The 18,960-nt window shown below is 33.8% G+C and overlaps 1 protein-coding gene across 13 annotated transcripts in view; it reads right to left on the bottom strand.

Annotated features, from left to right (window-relative positions):
* Positions 1-18,960, bottom strand: part of KIAA0825 (KIAA0825 ortholog) — a 388,655-nt gene that overhangs the window by 266,878 nt on the left and 102,817 nt on the right. For all 13 annotated transcript variants that reach the window (XM_054688516.1, XM_054688522.1, XM_054688514.1 and 10 more), the window contains 5 exons: positions 15,305-15,466; positions 7,219-7,331; positions 4,734-4,961; positions 2,256-2,521; positions 475-625 (listed from right to left, as the gene is read on the bottom strand). In XM_054688516.1, coding sequence (XP_054544491.1) covers positions 475-625; positions 2,256-2,521; positions 4,734-4,961; positions 7,219-7,331; positions 15,305-15,466 — 920 coding nt within the window. The remainder of the gene's footprint in view (positions 1-474; positions 626-2,255; positions 2,522-4,733; positions 4,962-7,218; positions 7,332-15,304; positions 15,467-18,960) is intronic.

Below are 18,960 nucleotides of genomic sequence, written 5' to 3' on the forward strand. Positions count from 1 at the left end.
CTGAAAGTGCACTTATAAAGAATATACAACGAGAAGGAAAATAAGCATAAAAGATAAAGAGGCTTAATAAAAATATTGATCAAACACAGGTGGAAATACATAATAAAAAAACAAGGATACCTATAACTAGTCTCTTTGTAAAAAAAATTACAAGGTTGCAGCATTTTGGCATTGCTATCTCTTTGAGTTTTCATTGTATCTTATTATATTCCAGCTTATTATATAGCACTGTAACATTGCAGCTCAAATTAAGTTATTTTTACTTTCAAGCAGAAGGAGAGTTCTGATGTCTAATTTTTTCAGATTTTTAAAAACAGTGTTTTTTCTAAGTATAAGTTCAATATTTAAAAAATATTATACTAACAGCCTTCATGTGTTAGTAATGCCAAGCTCATGTTTCTAATTAGCCAGAAAGCAGGTAGGCAGTAAAACATATTTGTGTAAAAAGGAGGGATAGTAAACTTAACTTCACACCTCATAAAAAGCTTTGTAGTCATCCCAGTGGTGGCTCTCAGCATCCTGTAAAATGCTTGTAGCACAAACTCTGACGCAGTAGTCCGTAACCTGAAACTGTAGAGTGTTGATGAATTCCTGATATTGTTGGACAGGCACCAGGAATATGGGTCTGTTCGGAGGGAATGATCAAAGAGACAGAGATTTAAGGTCTGTGCAGTAGGCGGTAACAATCTCCAGTACTACAAATGGTTCTGATTATTAGATATCAATCATTCATTTCCTCTTAATGCTGAAGTCTGCATCCACATTCACTTTCCCAAATGAAAAAAAAAAAAAAAAAAGCTGGTCTTTGTTTGGCAAGTCCTTTGAAAACATACATCTGCTGTTCCACAAATATGCACTTCAACTTGAGACAAACTGCATTGTCAATACATCATTCAAAAATAAAAGTATTCTTTGTAAACCTGTTATTAGAGATCAGTGCATTATTTAGGCATTAGGTTATCATTATTACAGAGAACAACAAGCATTTGTCAGAACCAACTTTTATAAAGCTATCACATGTCCCACAAAGACACTCTTCTTCTTTTTAAAATTATAATTTTGTAGATGTCAATTATCTCATAAACTGTTTTAAAATATTCTGCAGAGACTAAAGTGATCTCTGGCACATTTGTTTATGTGATTCAAGTATGAATCACAACATCTGACTGCCTTCAAGAATTAAAGAAATATCATCATAGTAGCTCACATCAAGCCAAATTTATTTGACTTTAATCTTCAGATATTGGCATTCCACTTTTCTTATGATTTCTCTCATAATGAAGGGACTGCAAAGACTGAATTAGGAATGCAGAAAAGATTCTTGGACTCACACTGGATTGCCAAGTCCACATGTTTCCTCTGAGAGGAGTTGTACTATTTTCTAGAGAGTATGAGGGAACCATGTGAAAATTTCGGCAATCTTTTAATCTCTATTTAGAAAACATGTAGTCTCTTTAGATTAATAATGCATGAGAATTAAGACTGTCAAATGCTTTCTATTCATATATTATGAATAGTTCATTACTAAATGGATGCTCTGAAATATGTTTACATTGGTGATCATTAGAATAGCCTGAAATGTACTTCTTTATGTCAGCTCCTAACAGCCTACTAGCTTAGAAACAAAAGAGGGAAGTACATATTTCACCACCATGTGTATGTAGGACAAAAACAAGCTTATTTTTTTCTTTTCAATATGGTTGGTCCTTTTTTAAATATGTATATTTTTAAAGATTTATTTATTTATACAAGAATGGCTACAGGCCAGAGGTGCGCAAGGGTAAGAGAATTCACCAGAGACAGAGCAGGGAGCAAAACAGGCAGACTGACTGAAACACACAGCTGAGTGGAGCAGCGGGCGAGACAGGAGAGATCTGCCACACCATGTGGGTAGCTCCCTGGCTGGCTGGGATCGAACCCATGCTGCAGAGGCTCGGTCCAATGTGCCTTACAAAATGGAATAGTCATGTCATAACCACATGCACAAAATTGTTGCTAAAGATGAAAATATAGAAAATGATTGGGTCTTTTAATTGGGCCTTTAAAGAAAATACCTATCTTTCTTACTATCCGTCTGGCTTTATATCCCATGCTGCACTTTTTTGACATTTTTTAGTCAAGACAAATGAAAATCATTCACCTTGTTAATTATTAATTCCTCCTCAAATATTACCATTAAAATTTCACTTCTGGGATACCCAAAGATTACATGTTACTTTAAATAAGACCATCACCTTAATTTAAATAACACTTACTTCTTAGTAGTTTCTTTCATCAAATTATCATATTGAGTGAAATGCTGGAAGACATACACTGCCGTGGCGAGCAGAGTGTGCACATTTGTCAGGGATGCTCTGGAAGGAAACTCCTTGCCTCTCTCCTGCAGTCTTACCAAGACAGCTGTTGCCACTTTACAACAGGCCTCCACAAAGTTCGCTCTAATTTCCTGAAAAGAATCATCTCTGCATGCCAGAGCCAGTGGAAGCATTGTGTCAAGTTTTTCCATGATGTCAGAACAAAACTGGGGAGAAATAAATGTAGCACTGAGTTATTTGTACTCTGACAGCAGCGTGTAATTTATGTACAGAGGAGCCAAATTCCTAAATGATGAATTTGGCATCCAACATAAATATAATGATGCGACTTTGTAATAATCGATTTCTCAGTTGTAGTGAGTTAAATGTGAGTTAAATGTTTTATGTCAAATAAGAAAACACCAAGTGATACTTCTCTATATATAACTTTCAGGCTTCATGCTTACCAAACACATTATGAAACACTCAAGAAGCAGTTCTACATGACAATACTTCTATCTGTAGTTAACAGAACTCAGAAAATATGTATCCTTGACATTAATAAAATTGCATTATTTTTCAACCTATTCCATTTTCTTTGGCTAAGTTTTCACACCATATTTTTTATTAATCACCCCACAGAAATAAGGTTATATCAACTTAATATAAATAATGTAGAAACACTAGGAGCAATTTGATGTAGCATCTCCTAACTATTATGTGTCTATTTTTTTAAGAATTATTTATTTATGCATACAAAAGCTGGGGTGCAGGCCAGAGGTGCAGGGGGTAAGAGGATTCACCAGAGACAGAGTGGGGAGCAGAACAGGCAGATTGACAGAAATATACTGCTGAGGGGAACAGCAGGTGGGACAGGAGAGGTCTGCTGCACCACGTGGTTCAGCTCCCTGGCCGGGGAACTATCTCATGCTGCAGTGGCTGCCCATAGCTTCATAGTGTTAAGACTTAACCCCTTGTGCCAGCAGGGAGGCCCTTGAGTCTACTTCTTAATGGCAAAGGAGGTATGGTAGATGGGAAGGCAGAACTTGCTTCCATTCCAGTTCAGCAATGTTCCCAAGGTATGTTCTGGAGCCTCAGAGTGGCAGTAGCAGAAAAATGAGGCCCTCTTTAAGGACTCACTGTTAAATGAGTTAATGTAATGATGTATAATCATGGGCTCCTGAACTCACTGCGGACTTAATATTGAGTGTAGCTGTATTTCTATATTTCCATAATTACATCCTATTTTCTCAGTATGTTCTGCGACTCTCAAAACACATGTGAAGATGTAAAACTAATGAAATGAAATATTCATTAAGCAGTAAATAAAGATGTAAATGTTAGATACCCATTGCAGGATTCCACAGGATTGCCTAATAAAATAAAAGACACCCAGTAAATTTGAATTTCAGATAAACAATGGATAATGGTTCAAAATGTTTTATGGGTTGACTTGTGTTCCCTCCACCCCCAGTTCATACAATGAAATCTTAACCCCCAGCACATCATAATGGGATGGTATTTGGAAACCGGGCCTATAAAAAGATAAATCAATTAAAATGAGGTGATAGGAGTGAGACAATGTGACAGACCCACACTACATATGTCTAGATTTGCCTGGACACACGAACAGAAGGAAGACCACATGAAACACATGGAGAAGATGACTATCTGCAAGGAGAAACCTCAGAAGAAATCAACCCTGCTGACATCCTGTCTTAGACATCTAGCTCCGGAAGCGAGAAATTTCATTTCTCTAGTTTAAGCCTCCATGTCCTCCACCCTTAAAAGTTGCCCAGACCGGGGCCTCCCCAGTGGCCCAGCGGTTGAGCGCTGGGTTGCAAAGCAGCCCGCAGCCTCTACAGTACCGGTTTGATCCCCGGCTGCTCCCCGGCCACCGGAGGAGGGTCCCACATGGCGCGCAGACCTCTCCTGCCGCCCGCTGCTCCCCTCAGCAGTGTACTTTGGTCCTTCTGCCTGTTCTGCTCCCCGCTCTGGCTCTGGTGAATTCTCTCACCCTCCGGAGCTTCTGACTGTACCCAGTGCTTGTATAAATAAATAAATAAATCTAAAAAAAAAAAAAAGTTGCCCAGACCAATATGAAATAGTAACTCCTTCAACCTTTAAATTTCTCCTACAGTCATTCACACATATAATTCAAATTCAAACAATTTTCCTAGTTCTTCATACATCATAGAAGCTTCCTTTTCAGTTGCCTCAGACTCACAGTGTAACAAGTTGATGAGAAGTTTAAGTCTTTTTTGCTAGCAGTGTCCCATGGATACCAGTCAAGTATCAAGTTTTTGCCAAGAGACTGAACTATTTTTCTATAGCTTCCTTTTGCAGTGCTTTAGAGTTTTGAAACACCCCCCCCCCACACACACACACAGAGACTCATTAGGAGGTCTACACTTCGAAAGAATTTCATTTGATACTTGCCTTAGCAATTTTCTTTGATCGATCCTCAGCAGGAACCACACAGCTATCCTTCCAAACTTGCTGAACATTTACAAGTTTTATAACATAGCTCTCAGTTGAAGATCTTTCATTCTCTTCTTGTTGGAGAACTTTTGTAGAAAAATCTTCAATTGTTGTTATTATACAATGTGCCATAGGAAGAGACACTTCTTTAAATGCACTTCTCCAGCCAAAATGTACTAAGGTAGCCTGAAATAGAAATTTATATGAAGTGATATTAAACTTAACTCAGCAACAAGTGTTTCTATTGTTAGAGATATAAAATTATTATATTCGTTCAGGAGGTATAATATAGGTATTTTTGATAAACTGTGAAAACCATTCTTATAACCTGAAAAATATTACCTAGTGAGTAAAATGATATACAAAAACATGTGCATTCTTTACACACAGTAATACACTGACATTTCATTTTAATTCATCAGTGAATGTAATCAAAAGCTTTTTTCCAAATTTAATCTCTTAAATATAGTTCAATAAAACCATCTTTATGAGAGCTGAAAGTTACACTTACTATTTATCATATAAAGCAATCTTTAAATTTGATATATTTAATAAAGTCTAAATTAGATTTTTATAGTCTTTTTTACAGTTTATTGTTAACAAGTATTGCAACATAAGACAGCATTTAATATTCAATCTTTTATTTCTTTTCACGCTTAGAAATCCAACAAGCCAAAATATAGAAATAAGAAATAAATTCTCAGAGAAAACACACCATTGCATCTTTCTAGATTTTAACTTCCTTGGAATTTTATTTAGTTTCTCCACCGACAGAATGGAAAGCAGCACTACTTTTGTTCCAGGAAATGAAGAATTGTGATCTGCACTCATAGGGGAAGGTGGGAGAAGTTGAGGTGAACGTTTGTGTTCTTATTTTTCCTTTTTTTTTTTTTTTTTTTGGTCTTGGACACACTTGGCAATATGTTTATGAACATATATTTTTCCACGTTTTTAGTCTCTAAAGTACTAAAAACATTATGGGTAGTAAGCCAAAACTGCATTTAGCTTGTGGGTATCTTGTTTACAATGGTAATCTATCTACTCCAAATCAGAAGACCCTATGCTTAATATCCCGGATTGAATTAGTCATTTTTCTAGATCTCAGTGTTTTTTCTGGGAGGTAGGCTTAGGAAAATAAAAGAGCTGAATTGGAGGATTTTTATGGCCTATTTCAGTCTAAAATTTTTGAGATTATGATCATTAACTTAGTTTTCTTACATGCACATCCAAATCAACATTGGATGCCAATGCTTCTTGTATATACTGTATCCGTAAAAAGGCTAATTCATCGTCTAGAGCTAAAATTCTGATTCCATAACTCTAATAAGAATAACTTTCATTCTCATTACACATACAATTAAGTTGTAGTTGAACTTTACATTCTAGAGGGCCTAAGAACACATCTTTCATTTTATATTTACACAGAAGATAATCAATAATGGAACCTATTCTGTTCATATAATTGCCTTTCCTATATAAGTGAAATGTTAGAAGAGTCATGGGCATAGTCCTGTGCTAGAACTGTATTTCCTTGGCACATATTTAGGATAGAAACATAAAAAGGAAACTTTCCATAAAAATTAAAAATAACAACATAAAAACTGGTTTTTGTTCTCCTCACCAGTTCATGTCTATTCATTAAAATCATTCACTTATTCATGTATTTATTCAAAGAAATTTGTTCTGGTGAAAATTGCCATTAATTGTATACCGTGACAATTTCAATATATGTGTGTGTCAAAGATGATGACATTTGACCATGGTCATTTGTATGTAATTGCAATATCTTGTTGACCCATCTGAATTCTCTTTTTAAAAAGAGAATAAAAAAACTGAGAATATTAGTAGCTACTTTTAAAAGGAAACTGAGGAGGACCTCCCTCGTGGCACAAGGGGTTAAGATGCAACCTATGAAGCTGTCTGCACTGTGGCACGTGTTCAATCCACACAGGTCCTGTCTTATCCGCTGCTCCCCTCAGCAGTGTATATCGGTCAGTCTGCCTGCTCTGCTCCCACTCTCTGGTGAGTCTTCTCACCCCCCCGCACCGATGGCCTGTACCCCAGTTCTTGTATGCATAAATGAAATCTTTAAAAATAAAAACTAGGCAAATGCTGGGATCTCCCCCAAAGAGGCCGTTCAAACTATTCTTTCCTCTTTCATTTCTTTTTAATCTCCATTTTCTCATTTTTCCAAAATTACCTAGGGTTCAAATTCTGAAATCATAGACCCTGATGTGAAACACTCAGCTTTCTACTTCTCTCATGGGACAGGTTTTACAAGAGAGCAGTGTCTCCACTAGATTGAATTTTTGTTAAAAGCATACAAGCCAATTTTTAGCCAGGAATTATCTTTTCAGTGGTAAAGGGTAAAACTCAAGACATTGTATTCATGACAGATTCACAAATGTGTGATGATATTATTACTTATGAATGAAAATATTACCACTTTGTTTTTGCTCATTTCTTTTACTGGTAGCAATTGCTCTGAAGGAATATTGGTTTCATTTATTCTAGGTTTCTCCATTACAACTTCCCTGTTGGATGTCTCCCAAATTTCTGTACAATAGAAAATAAAACAAACATATATTAAGAAAACTAACCATATTAGATGTGGTTAATAAATTCAAGTTAAAATTAATTATGTAGAAAAGGTCTATTTACAGCAAATACCCAGACCACATACCAACATGTAAAAAATGTAGTCAACAAGATGTGGGGTGCTGCTACCATTACAATAAAGACGGGGTCAAAATACATCAAGTCTTTTCCCATACATTCATCTTGATTGGAATTTATATGCTATTTATATTCACATTTGATGGAAAGCATATGTAACTTCAAACTACAGACCCTTCTGTCAATAATTCATTTTCATGTTGATCATATAGGATATGTTGACTAGAAAGAAAATACTAATTTCCTTGTTCATTTAAAAAGTTAAATTCTAAGGTACTGCATTTAAAAATTGGTGGTGTTCTTTAGCACATTTATTCTCCTTTTTCTGAAATAAGAACAAAATGTACACAGATAAACATGAGACTATCAAGGAAAGTACTCTTAATAATTCATTTGAAAAACACAAACACTGAGATAGGAAATTCTTTCTAGCTCCTAAAATGAAAATATTTCTTCAACTCTTTTCCATAGGGAAAAAAATAACCTAAAAATATCTAATAAATAAATGTGCCAAAAAGATATTTCCAACTTTCTATTAGGGTTCTATTAACAAGTTTAATTTGATGTAAATGAGTTCTCTTTTTTGCTTGTTTGTTTATATTTGATATATAATGATAAATTTCATACTATGATGTACATTTTCTTTTAAGATCCTTAAGAAATAGTTTTTCCTTATGTCCTGGGCATAGTGAATTTCAAAAGTTTACTGGTTTTTCTGACAAATATAATCATTCAGAAATTACATTTTTTAATTTATTCTAAATGTAGTTCTATGAGCTTAATCATGAATGATTCCTAAGTAATACAGTTCACAGAAATAAAAGTATTTTGGTCTGATGTTAAAGCTAATTTCAGCATTCTTATAAATAAAGTATCTAGAGAGGCAAATATTCCTTTTGGTAGCTGATATAAACATCCTTTTGGGAAATTCTTATCAGAATTTATCTTCTTGAGGAATAGTTTTCACTAACTTAAGTGTCTCTTAATCATTTTGGATTTACGAACACTTCTGAGAAATTGATTAAAGTGACAGAACACTCCTTCCAAAATGCACAATATTAATGCACACACACACGATCAGGGATTCCTATACCCTTTGTAAAGTTCATTTATGAACCCCAAGGGCCCGTGGACTACAGCTTAAGAATCCTGCTTTATTTCTCAGCACACATCATAACATAAAGAAGGTTTTAGACTCAGTGTTATACCATTTAACCTAAAATACTTTCTCTATAACTTGCCTTTTATTATGTCTTTTTAAGAAGATGGTGTTATAAATAAGGGTCAGTTCTAACATTGACATAAAATCCAGATTGAGTAAAGATCTTTAAATAAAGAAAATGAAACTATAAGTTTATTAAAAGAAAATATGAATTTTTTTTCAAAACATCTGTCTCTAGTTTTCAGAAGGACAGACAGCTAACAGTCAAAATAGATATGACAAACTGGCTTGACACTGTCTGAAAATGATGAAATCTTTTTAAAAATTCAAAAGAATTTAATTTTTGGAGCAGTTTAGGTTTTCAAGAATTTGAACAAAAAGTATAGAGAATTTCAATATACTACCTTTCCCCCTGCCCTCATTTTTTATAATTATTAATATCTTGCATTAGTGTGGAACATTTCTTACCATTGGTGAAACAGTAGTGATAGGTTATTATTAACCAAAGTCGGTTGTTTAAATTAGGATCCATTCTTTGTGTTATGCCATTCTATAGGTTTTGCCAAATAAATAATGCTTTACATCCACTATTACTATATTTCACAGAAATATTTTACTGCTCTAAAAATCCACCCCCTCCTCCTCTACCCTGTCCACTAGGTAACAACTGATCTTTTTACCGTCTCTATACTTTCACTTTTTCCAGAATGTCATATAGGTGAAATCATATAGTCAGTAGCCATTTCAGATTGGCCTCTTTCCCTTAGCAATATCCACTTAAAATATGCATTTAAATTCCCTTCATGTCTTTTCATGACTTGATGCCTCATGTTTCTTTATCACTGAAAAATATTCCATTGTATTGATGCACCACAGTTTGTTTATCCACTCACCTACAGTAGGGTATCTTGGTTGCTTCCAAATGTTGGAAATTATGAACATACCTGATTTGTAAACTCTTGTGTGCAGGTGCTTATGTGGACATAAAATTTCAACTTATGTCAGGAAAATACCTAGGAGCACAATTACTAGATAAGATGCTATCAAATCACCTATCAAATTTCTATTTTAATTTACATTCTTATCATCAGTGAATGAGAGTTCCTGTTGCACCACATGATTGCCTGAATTTGGCACTCTTACCAGGTGCTTCAGATTTTAGCCATTTTAATAGGTATGTCATCAACTTGTTTTAATTTGCATTTCCCTGCTGACATAAGATGTTGAGCATCTTTTCATATGCTTATTTGCCATCTGTATATCTTCCTTAGTAAGGCACTTGTTCAGCTCTTGCGTCCATTTTTTTCACAGAACTTTCTATTTTCTTGTTGAATTTTAAGAGTTCTTTGCACATTTTTGAATAGAAGACCTTTATCACATATGTATTTTATAAATATGACTTGTCTTTTCCTCCTTTTAATAACCAGAACTTTTTTATTTTTGTTTTTTTATTTTTTAGAGTAAGAAAAAGTTTATTGAGGGAAAAAAGGAACAGAAATCAATAACCAGAACTCTTTTACTTGCTATTCCACTTTACAAACTTACTGATCAGATACACATACACACTTAAACATACACACTTATAAGTGAATTTTCTGTATCATCTTTTTGTAGTTAAAGAGATGAAGAAAAAAGAACATTAATGGCCATCAATGTATAGCTGGGGGCCTCCGTGGTGGTGCAGGGTTGAAAGACACAGTGTTATCAAGTTACCACCAGCCACTGCATTGAGTTCTATCTCCAGCCAGGGAACCAACCTATATGGTGTAGCAGACCTCTCCTGTCTCACCCGCTGCTCCCCTCAGCAGTGTATTTCAGTAGATCTGCCTGTTCTGCTCCCCACTCTGTCTCTGGTGAATCCTCTCCCACTGCAAGTTTGGCATACACCCCAGATCTTGTATGCATGAATTAAAAAAAATTTAAATGATTAAAAAACATATATAGCTGTTTAAACTATAGCACATGCACGAATGGAAAGTTATTCATTTCTTAGGAAGAATAAGGTGTTTCTACATAATTGTTAATAAAAAAGGACAGTATGACAAGATTTCATATTATTTTGACATGGGAATATATAGAGAGGTAGTCACCTTTGAAAAGAGAAACTAGACAGTTTGCGTGGAAAAAGCTTAATTTTCACCTTATCCTTTTTCTCCTCCTTAAATTTTTACTGTCTACATAAACTACTATTCAAAAAAATTTTAATGAGGAAAAAATAATAAGATCAAATTACTTATGGGATGAGGGTTCAAACTTGGGTTCTTTTTTTTTTAAAGATTTATTATTTATGCATACAAGAACTGTGGTATAAGCCAGAGGTGTGGGGGGTGAGAGGATTCTCCAGAGAAAGTGGGAAATAGAACAAGCAGATCTACTGAAATACACTGCTGAGGGGAGCAGAAGAGGTCTGCTGTACCAGGTGGGTTAGCTCCCTGGCCAGTAGGGAGATCAAACTTGTGCTGCAGTGGCTGGTGATAGCTTGATAGTGCTGTCTTTAACCCCTGTGCCACCCAAACTGGGATTCTTAATATCACTTTACTTTTCTACAGGTATTTCATAAAATTAGTTAATTTAAAAGTTATTTACCCTGGAAAGATAACACTAGTTTGATATAAGCTTTGTAGATATATTTCTAGAAATAATTATTCACCATTTTGTAGCTATAGTTAGACTTATTAAAAAAAAAAAAGCTAATTGTCTTACATGTCTCATACTATTCTGAAATATATTACGTATTTTCTCAAAGATAAGCTTCCCAAGACTTCTCTCGCTGGAGAGCAATTTTATGGCAAAATAAAAAAGATGAATTATCAAATAATTATGATAACCTTTAAGATATACTCCCCCCACAAATTTTTAAGACATTAAATGTAATCATAATCTTGTACAGAGAAGCAAAAAGGATCATTTTAAGGCAGGTAGTAACACTGAATTTAGGCTAATAAATCTCATGGTTTTAACAAATTGTGTCATTTTTGCATTTGTTTGGAATTCAAAATGGTCATTTTAAAAATTCAGCATTGTAAAACTTCATGAGCTCTGTGAACATTTGACAAATTATTTCACCTATTTTAAAATATATTGAAAATTCTATACAATTATTAGCATTGTCTAGAGAAGGTAGTCCATTTTGGGCTCATCACTCTAAAATATAGTTACTAGCATGCAATCAACAGTGGTTTCTTTAAGAAAACACCCAGATAAAGGACCTCAGTAGAGTGCAGAGAGTCACAGGAATGCCAGCTGCTGAACAGCCTCCCCCTACAGAGTTCGCTGTGGTTCATTTTATACTTCTGGTTAGTTTCCACACTGCCGCTTTCTTTCATAGAGTAGAGGTTGGCAGTACTTCCCTGTGACATCCACTTTCACACCCAAATTGGTCTTCATAGGCTCCCATTGTGTGCACTACAAAGCAACTTGCCTTGTTGGCAGCTCTAAGTGGGAACTACAAGTCTTTCTTTTCTTCACTGTTCTTTTCTGGCTCATAAGCAACCTCCCACCAAAAGCTGACTCTGTAGAAGAGACGACATCCAAGAGATAATACTATGAAAAAGTATGAAGAGAAGCCCAGGTGGCCACCTTGCAAATTTCCAATGTGGAAGCCTTCGACCTCTCTGCCCAAGAAACAGCTAAAGTCCTAGTGTAATGAGCTTTACAAACCCTAGGAGCCTCTTTACCTTAACTATATACGCCTCCCTAATACAATCCCTTAACCATCCAGCCAAGGAACTCTTAGAAGCCATTTGACCCCTCTTAAGACCCCCTAAGAGTACAAACAATCTTTCAGAAGATCTGAAATCTTTGATTCTTCTGAGACAAACCCTAAGTGTTCTTCTTACATCCAATTGAAGCAGCCATTGCTCTTTGTCATTGCTAGGGCTAAAGAAAAATGAGGGCCAAGAAACCTCCTGGTTTAGATAAATCTCAGATGCCACCTTTGGAAAAATTGAGGAACTGCCCAAAGAACAACTTTATTCTGAAGGGGCTTTAAAAATGCCCCATAAATCAAACCCAAAGCTACTCCATGAGATATGATCAACTAAAAGAAATATAGTAAGGCATCATACCAATCAAATAACATCCTATCATTTTCTGAAATGGCTAAAACAGAAAACCATCAAATCATGACCAAACAAAAGCAAATAAAATCAATGACTAAATATATGTACTTTCTCAGAAAAAAATATTTCTTGTGTCTCTACAAAATGTATTGCGTCACATTCAAATTAGTAAAAGTACTACCAATTTGGCTAAGTCTACAATATAGTAGTAAACATCAAAGTAAAAAGCAAAGTATTTGGTTAATCATCTTTATATTTTCTCTATGTGATGTTAAGCACCTGGATATTTTTAAAACATCTGGACGATGAAAAAAAAACCCTTACTTTCATCACATTGTTTTGGTTACTTAGACATAGTAGACAACTCTTTCCAAGATCTTTATTAGCAAAATATGCTCCAATCAAAAGTAATACACAGGAAACCAAATGACTTGATCTTCCCCCACCTCCACCCTATTCTCTCTCAAAAGATTTCTAAGTGAAACATTAACTATCAGGATAATTTAAGATACATTTGGTTTTTTAATCATCCATTTCAAGGAATCTTTCCCTTTCTGATTTAAGAAACCAATGTTTTTGATAAGAATTGATTAATTTGGCTACACTAAATAAAATACTAAAGATTTTTTCTTGATAATTTCCCTCAACATCATTCCTTTCAGAGAGCCAATCATATAAAGCTATGTCAACTTAAATCAACCTTAGTTTTTTACCAAAAACATATGAATTTCAACAATGAATAATACATATGCCACAAGGGGATGTTCTAAAACTCAGATATTTCCTATAACTATCTTTAGAAATTCTTCCACATACTATGTTTGAAAATCCACAAATGTGTTCTTATAATACATTATATGATAGTGAAGTTACTTTTATCCAACGTTGCTCATATGATACCTAATTTAGGATAAGACATCTTTTATGGCATAATTTATGTATTTTCTCTGTTGATTTGTTCAATTATGGTGACTATAGCTCTCAAAATATAGTTTGCGAACACTTGATCTTAATCTGGCATAACTGGATCTGCTCTTTCTTTTTCTACCCTCCACCCCGAAATCAATCTGGCAAAACTTTGCTTCAATTCTTGACCATTTAAGTTATAAGTCTTAACAACACCTCTCTAACACAATTTTGAATTTATGCTGCACTTAAGAAGACTAAATTTTTCAGAATTGACTTAATTTTTCAATTGGCTTGCCTCAGACAAATACAAGATGAGTCCGAGGGTAGGTTTAGATGTTTTGGAGTTCACTGTTTTGTGATTCACACCTCAAAAAATACCTATGCTACAGATGTGGATAAGGGATGCCAGGGATGATGGATGAGTACAAATGCCAAGTGTCAAGTGCTTGAGGCATCAACATGTCAATCAAAAGTGAGGCAGTAATATCTCTATTCAGCTCTCTTTGACTCATTCAGTCTCATCTAGAAGACCCATTAGTGCCCACATCATCTCCTAATTAAATCTATTTTTCATTCTCTTTTAATTTATATTTTGTCCAATATTTTTATTGTTTTCCTATTAGTTTTTTCCTATTAGTTTTTATTGTTTTTCTATTAGAATCTATAACTAACCTATGTTTCTCTTCAAATTATCTCTAAATTTGGAAAAATGATCTACATTAGTTATTTTCAATAGTGCTAAATAAACTTCACCTGAAACAGAAGTTCCAGTAAGTCATGCTTACTACATAGAACGAACTTCAACCCTATAATTTTTCTAATAGTTTTCATCCTGGCAAGGTAAATAAATCAATATACAAGTAGACATATTAAACTAAATGTAAATCATGTGATTCCCTACTAAAACATCAGGCTTGGGAGTTGAAATTTCATATTGGTAGTTAATCACTTGTGTCCCTCATTTGTTTTGCGAAAGCAGTCATGATGTTTATTCTCTTAAAACAGTATCATGTAAAAGAGAAATTTGTATAATCGTTCACTCTGAAATAGAAGAAAATATTTTAAACTATAGATATTATAATAGGCAACATAACAATCATGTCTTTGAATTCCATCTGTAATGTTAGAAACATTTCAACACATGATTTGGTTAAAACTAAACTTAAAACTACGTATGATATAATTACTATCTTGAGAAGTCACTTTTATTGCTTATGATATGCTAAACGTTCTTTTAAATACTTTACATATACTAAATCATTTAATTCTCACAATCATATACAAACTATTGGAATTAAAGTGTTTAACCTTAAAAAAGGAAATAAAACAAGAGAATTAATCTGGCCCTATACCATAATTTTAAAGATGAGAAAACTGAGATCTAAAGAAGTTAGTATTTTGTTCAAGGTCTTTAGGCTGCTAGTTAGCAGAAGAGGTGTTGCCAGATCTTCCAATCTGCTTGCTCATTTGACTTGAAAAAGAATATCTGACTTTAGTTCAACACAATTATCTAGAATTTATTTACAATGTTTTGTTAGCTAGAAAAAAATAATGGAATTTACCATGTATAAAGAAAAGAAATATAATTCCAGTATGACTCACTGTTTACTTAAAGAACTCTATCATCTTTTTTTTTTTTTTTTTTAAGTTAATGGTATAGATTCAGAGAGGTTTGAAATAAATCCAGAAAAATTATGGTCTAATATAAAAGAACTTGTTACCTGAAGCACTTCTGGGTATCTTGAATGATAAAAACATGTCTTCAAACAATTCTTGGACATCCTTTTCCATCTTCCAAAGGGATTTTACAAGCTGTGATAAGAATTTGAGTTCATCTAAAGAGAGGAAGAAATGTTTTCCTTTCTGTAGACATTCAGGAGTAACTGAAAAGAGAAAATCAATACTATTTTATATTTTATTTGTTTTCTCAGTAAATATTAGATCTATGTGTTCCATAAAAACCAAGAGCCTCAATATATAACTATATTTGTTCTTTAAAACACATGTCTAAAACTTCTCAGGGAGTCTTCTGGGAAGCTGGAGGCAAGCCTTTTGTTTGATGCAAATATAACAAATAATTATATTGACTCTCAGAGTTATAAATAGGAATGTTATTTATTGTTGTAAAATCATATATTTTGCAATCTTTTATTTTTAAAGTCTCCCATAACTTGCCCCACATTGACATTTTAATTGGCTAGCAAATACCTGAGATTTAAGCATCTGAAGAATAAGGTTGACATTATCAAATAGCACTTTTGACCACGTTTTAAAGGATTTAAAGAATCTTTCTTTATATTGCCACTTCTTAAAATATATATTTAAGAAGTGTTTTAAGCTTAATAATAAAGTCAGCACCGAGTGGCTGGAGAAAAATAATACTGAAGAGTACTATGTATATCTTTATAACTGGATAAAGATTATCTTTATCACATGGATTTAGAAGGAAGAGTCAAGAATTATAACACTGACGACCAAAAATGTCAAGGTGTCTTTGTGGATAGAGAACTATCCACCAACTTAAAATTTTATTTCTAAATTGATAATAACTGCACATAAACAACCATAGTCACATTGACCATTATTCCATAGGCATACAGAGAACATAAGAATGTACTGGCAGAATATAACTAAGATTTTTCCAGGAAAACCATACCCCCAAATGAAAAGAGAAAAAACAGTCCCATTTACTTGTTGCTTGAGTCTAATTTGGCCTGTTTGATTTCATTCAAGTTTTGCTCATGTAAAAGGGGTTGAGAGGGGAGGTCAATTTAATCTTCCAAATCTTAAAGATGTTCCTTTTGGACCTAAAATGTTTATAAACTAAATACTCAAAGAATTTAAGAACACTTCCTAATTCTTTATGAGGAAATGTCACTCTATAACTTGACATATAATTTAAATAATACTTAATACTTAAATAATAATTTCAATATGTTAAATAATACTAAATATGTTAAATAATAATTTGACATATTTAAAAATTTTAAAATAACATTAATAATTTAACATATTTCAGAAGGCTTTGGTAGCTCAATTATAACTTCTACAAAGTTAGCAAAAAAACACTCCCTCTCCCACAATTCTTAAGAATCAAAGCAGTATGATTTAAGAGTACTATTTGTTTAAAAATTATATAGAGTCTGGAGATTCTACATGAAAATCTTTAACTTCATAACCTGGATTTAGAAGGGTCTTCTATTCCAGAAATGTAACAGAATTAAAAGGTGAATCTATTTCCATTCAATGAATCTTTATAGCTCAATAATGAAAGAGAACAGAATAATATGTGTGACCTAAATCTAATCATTTTTGTCCCAAAGAAGCTGTGATTATGGTAGAGGTCCATTAATTAGTAGTCTTTATTACCTGTCACTATTAGCTCAGTATTCTCCAAAGAGTACTGAGGTTCTGAATCTATGGGGAAAATAATTCTGTGATAAGTTTATTTTGTGAATCTCCAATTAAAGCATAATTAAACATAAAAGATGAAATAACATTTTCTGAATTAATTTGACTTATTTTCCCCACAATGTCTTACAGGGCTGGTGTTTAATCATCACACCTTAGCTCATGATTTCTATTTGCCTTAACACTTCCATTTTCTGTCCCTTAGACACTTCCCATTATCCAAATTAGGAAAAGTTCCTCCAGTAGAAATTCCCATTCCTTTTGACTTCATTAAATTAATCTCTTTTCTTCTCTTTTCAAGATTCTGTTTGCCACTCTCCTCCAAGCCAACTCTCCAGAAAACTTTATCTAGATACAATCAGAGTTTCTCTGGTTCTCCTTTACTCTTTCAGTCAATCTGGCTTTTATCTGATTTAATTTTTTATTTGATCTCAATGGGACTATCTTCCTACAAGAAATTTGAACATATATGTATTTATATACAGGCAACAATACTTAGCTGGTCATCAAACATTGTTATCAAATATCTGAAATAATGATTTTTGTTTTATTATAGGATGAGTTCTGTAGTTCTTAGGAAATACACATTTCTCTATATCCCAATAACAGTATAGAGAAAAAAATTAATTCCTATTTTATTTTTTAAAGATTTATTTATTTATGCATATAACATCTGTGGTACAGGCCAGAGGTGTGAGGGGTGAGAGGATTCACCAGAGATAGAGTAGGGAGCAGAACAGGCAGATCTACTGAAATACACTGCTGAGGGGAGCAGCGGGTTAGTTAGGAGAGGTCTGCTGTGCCATGTGGGTAGCTCCCTGGCAGGGGCTCAAACTCATGCTGCAGTGGCTGCGGATAGCATCATAGGTTGTGTCTTAACCCCTTGCACCACCAGGGAGGCCCTAATTTCTATTTTAGAGCAAGAAGATTTTTAATTTACCATTAAATACCAATGAATAAGTCCATGCAGATAATAATTAGAGTTGAGGGTTTATTTCAATGTAATTTTATATCCCCCTCATCCCCCCTATATATAATATTAATAAAAACTTTCTACAATGCAATATAAAATTCTCTGCTTTTCTATTATTTGTTTAGTACACAATTTAATTTTTCCTTCATGACAAGATTATGATTAAAGTTACTTATTTCTATGCTGCACTGAAGAACTAATGTTTGTCCTTCTGCTAAAAGGTATTTCACCAAAAAAATCACTTGAAAAGGGTTCTATGATGAAATAGGTTTTGGAATTAGTACATACTAAATATGCTACAAAGCTTTTCACAATGCATATTAGCATATTGAAATCTTTCTATTTACATTTGTAACATTGTAAAGATTTTTAAAACTTATTGTTTCTCAAATTTTTTGACCAATAAACACATTCATTAACACATCTATTAACTTCTGGGACTTTTCCTTAAAACAACTGTTTAAAAGCCACTACTCAGGATTACAGTACTACTTGAGTACATATGTCCACATTACAGTCTTGCCTCTCATTGTGAATTGTTTTCACTGTGAGTTCCTCTTGCTGACTGCGTGATTGATTTTACCAGTATTCTCTCTTCCACCTATAGATTACTGTTCCTAATCATGGCATACTGTAGACCCCTTTGAGAAATGAACAAGTCTTCTAAATCCCTGTATACCTTCTCATTGAAAATAAACATGCTATATGTGTTTAGTTTCAAAGATAAACAGAACCATCTCAAGTCCATCAGGGCTCTCTTTCAGGACTAGTTTCAGGACCATTTGTGTTATTAAAAGTGCAAATCCCCACGGCATCTCAAGATCCCTCTTAAGCAAGGACCCAGGTCAGTTTCCTGCACACAAATTTGAGATCACTACCTGGGGTGTCCAGGAACTCTAGTTAAAAACTAGAATGTCAAAAATCATTCTCAAGGCACCAGAAAACCTAGATTTTGGTCTTAGCAGCTCAACCAAAGAGGTTCATTGTGTAAAA

The sequence above is a fragment of the Talpa occidentalis genome, unplaced genomic scaffold, assembly GCF_014898055.3.
Source record: "Talpa occidentalis isolate TD23 unplaced genomic scaffold, MPIMG_talOcc4v2.1 talOcc4.6, whole genome shotgun sequence".
NCBI classification, from domain to species: Eukaryota; Metazoa; Chordata; class Mammalia; order Eulipotyphla; family Talpidae; genus Talpa; species Talpa occidentalis.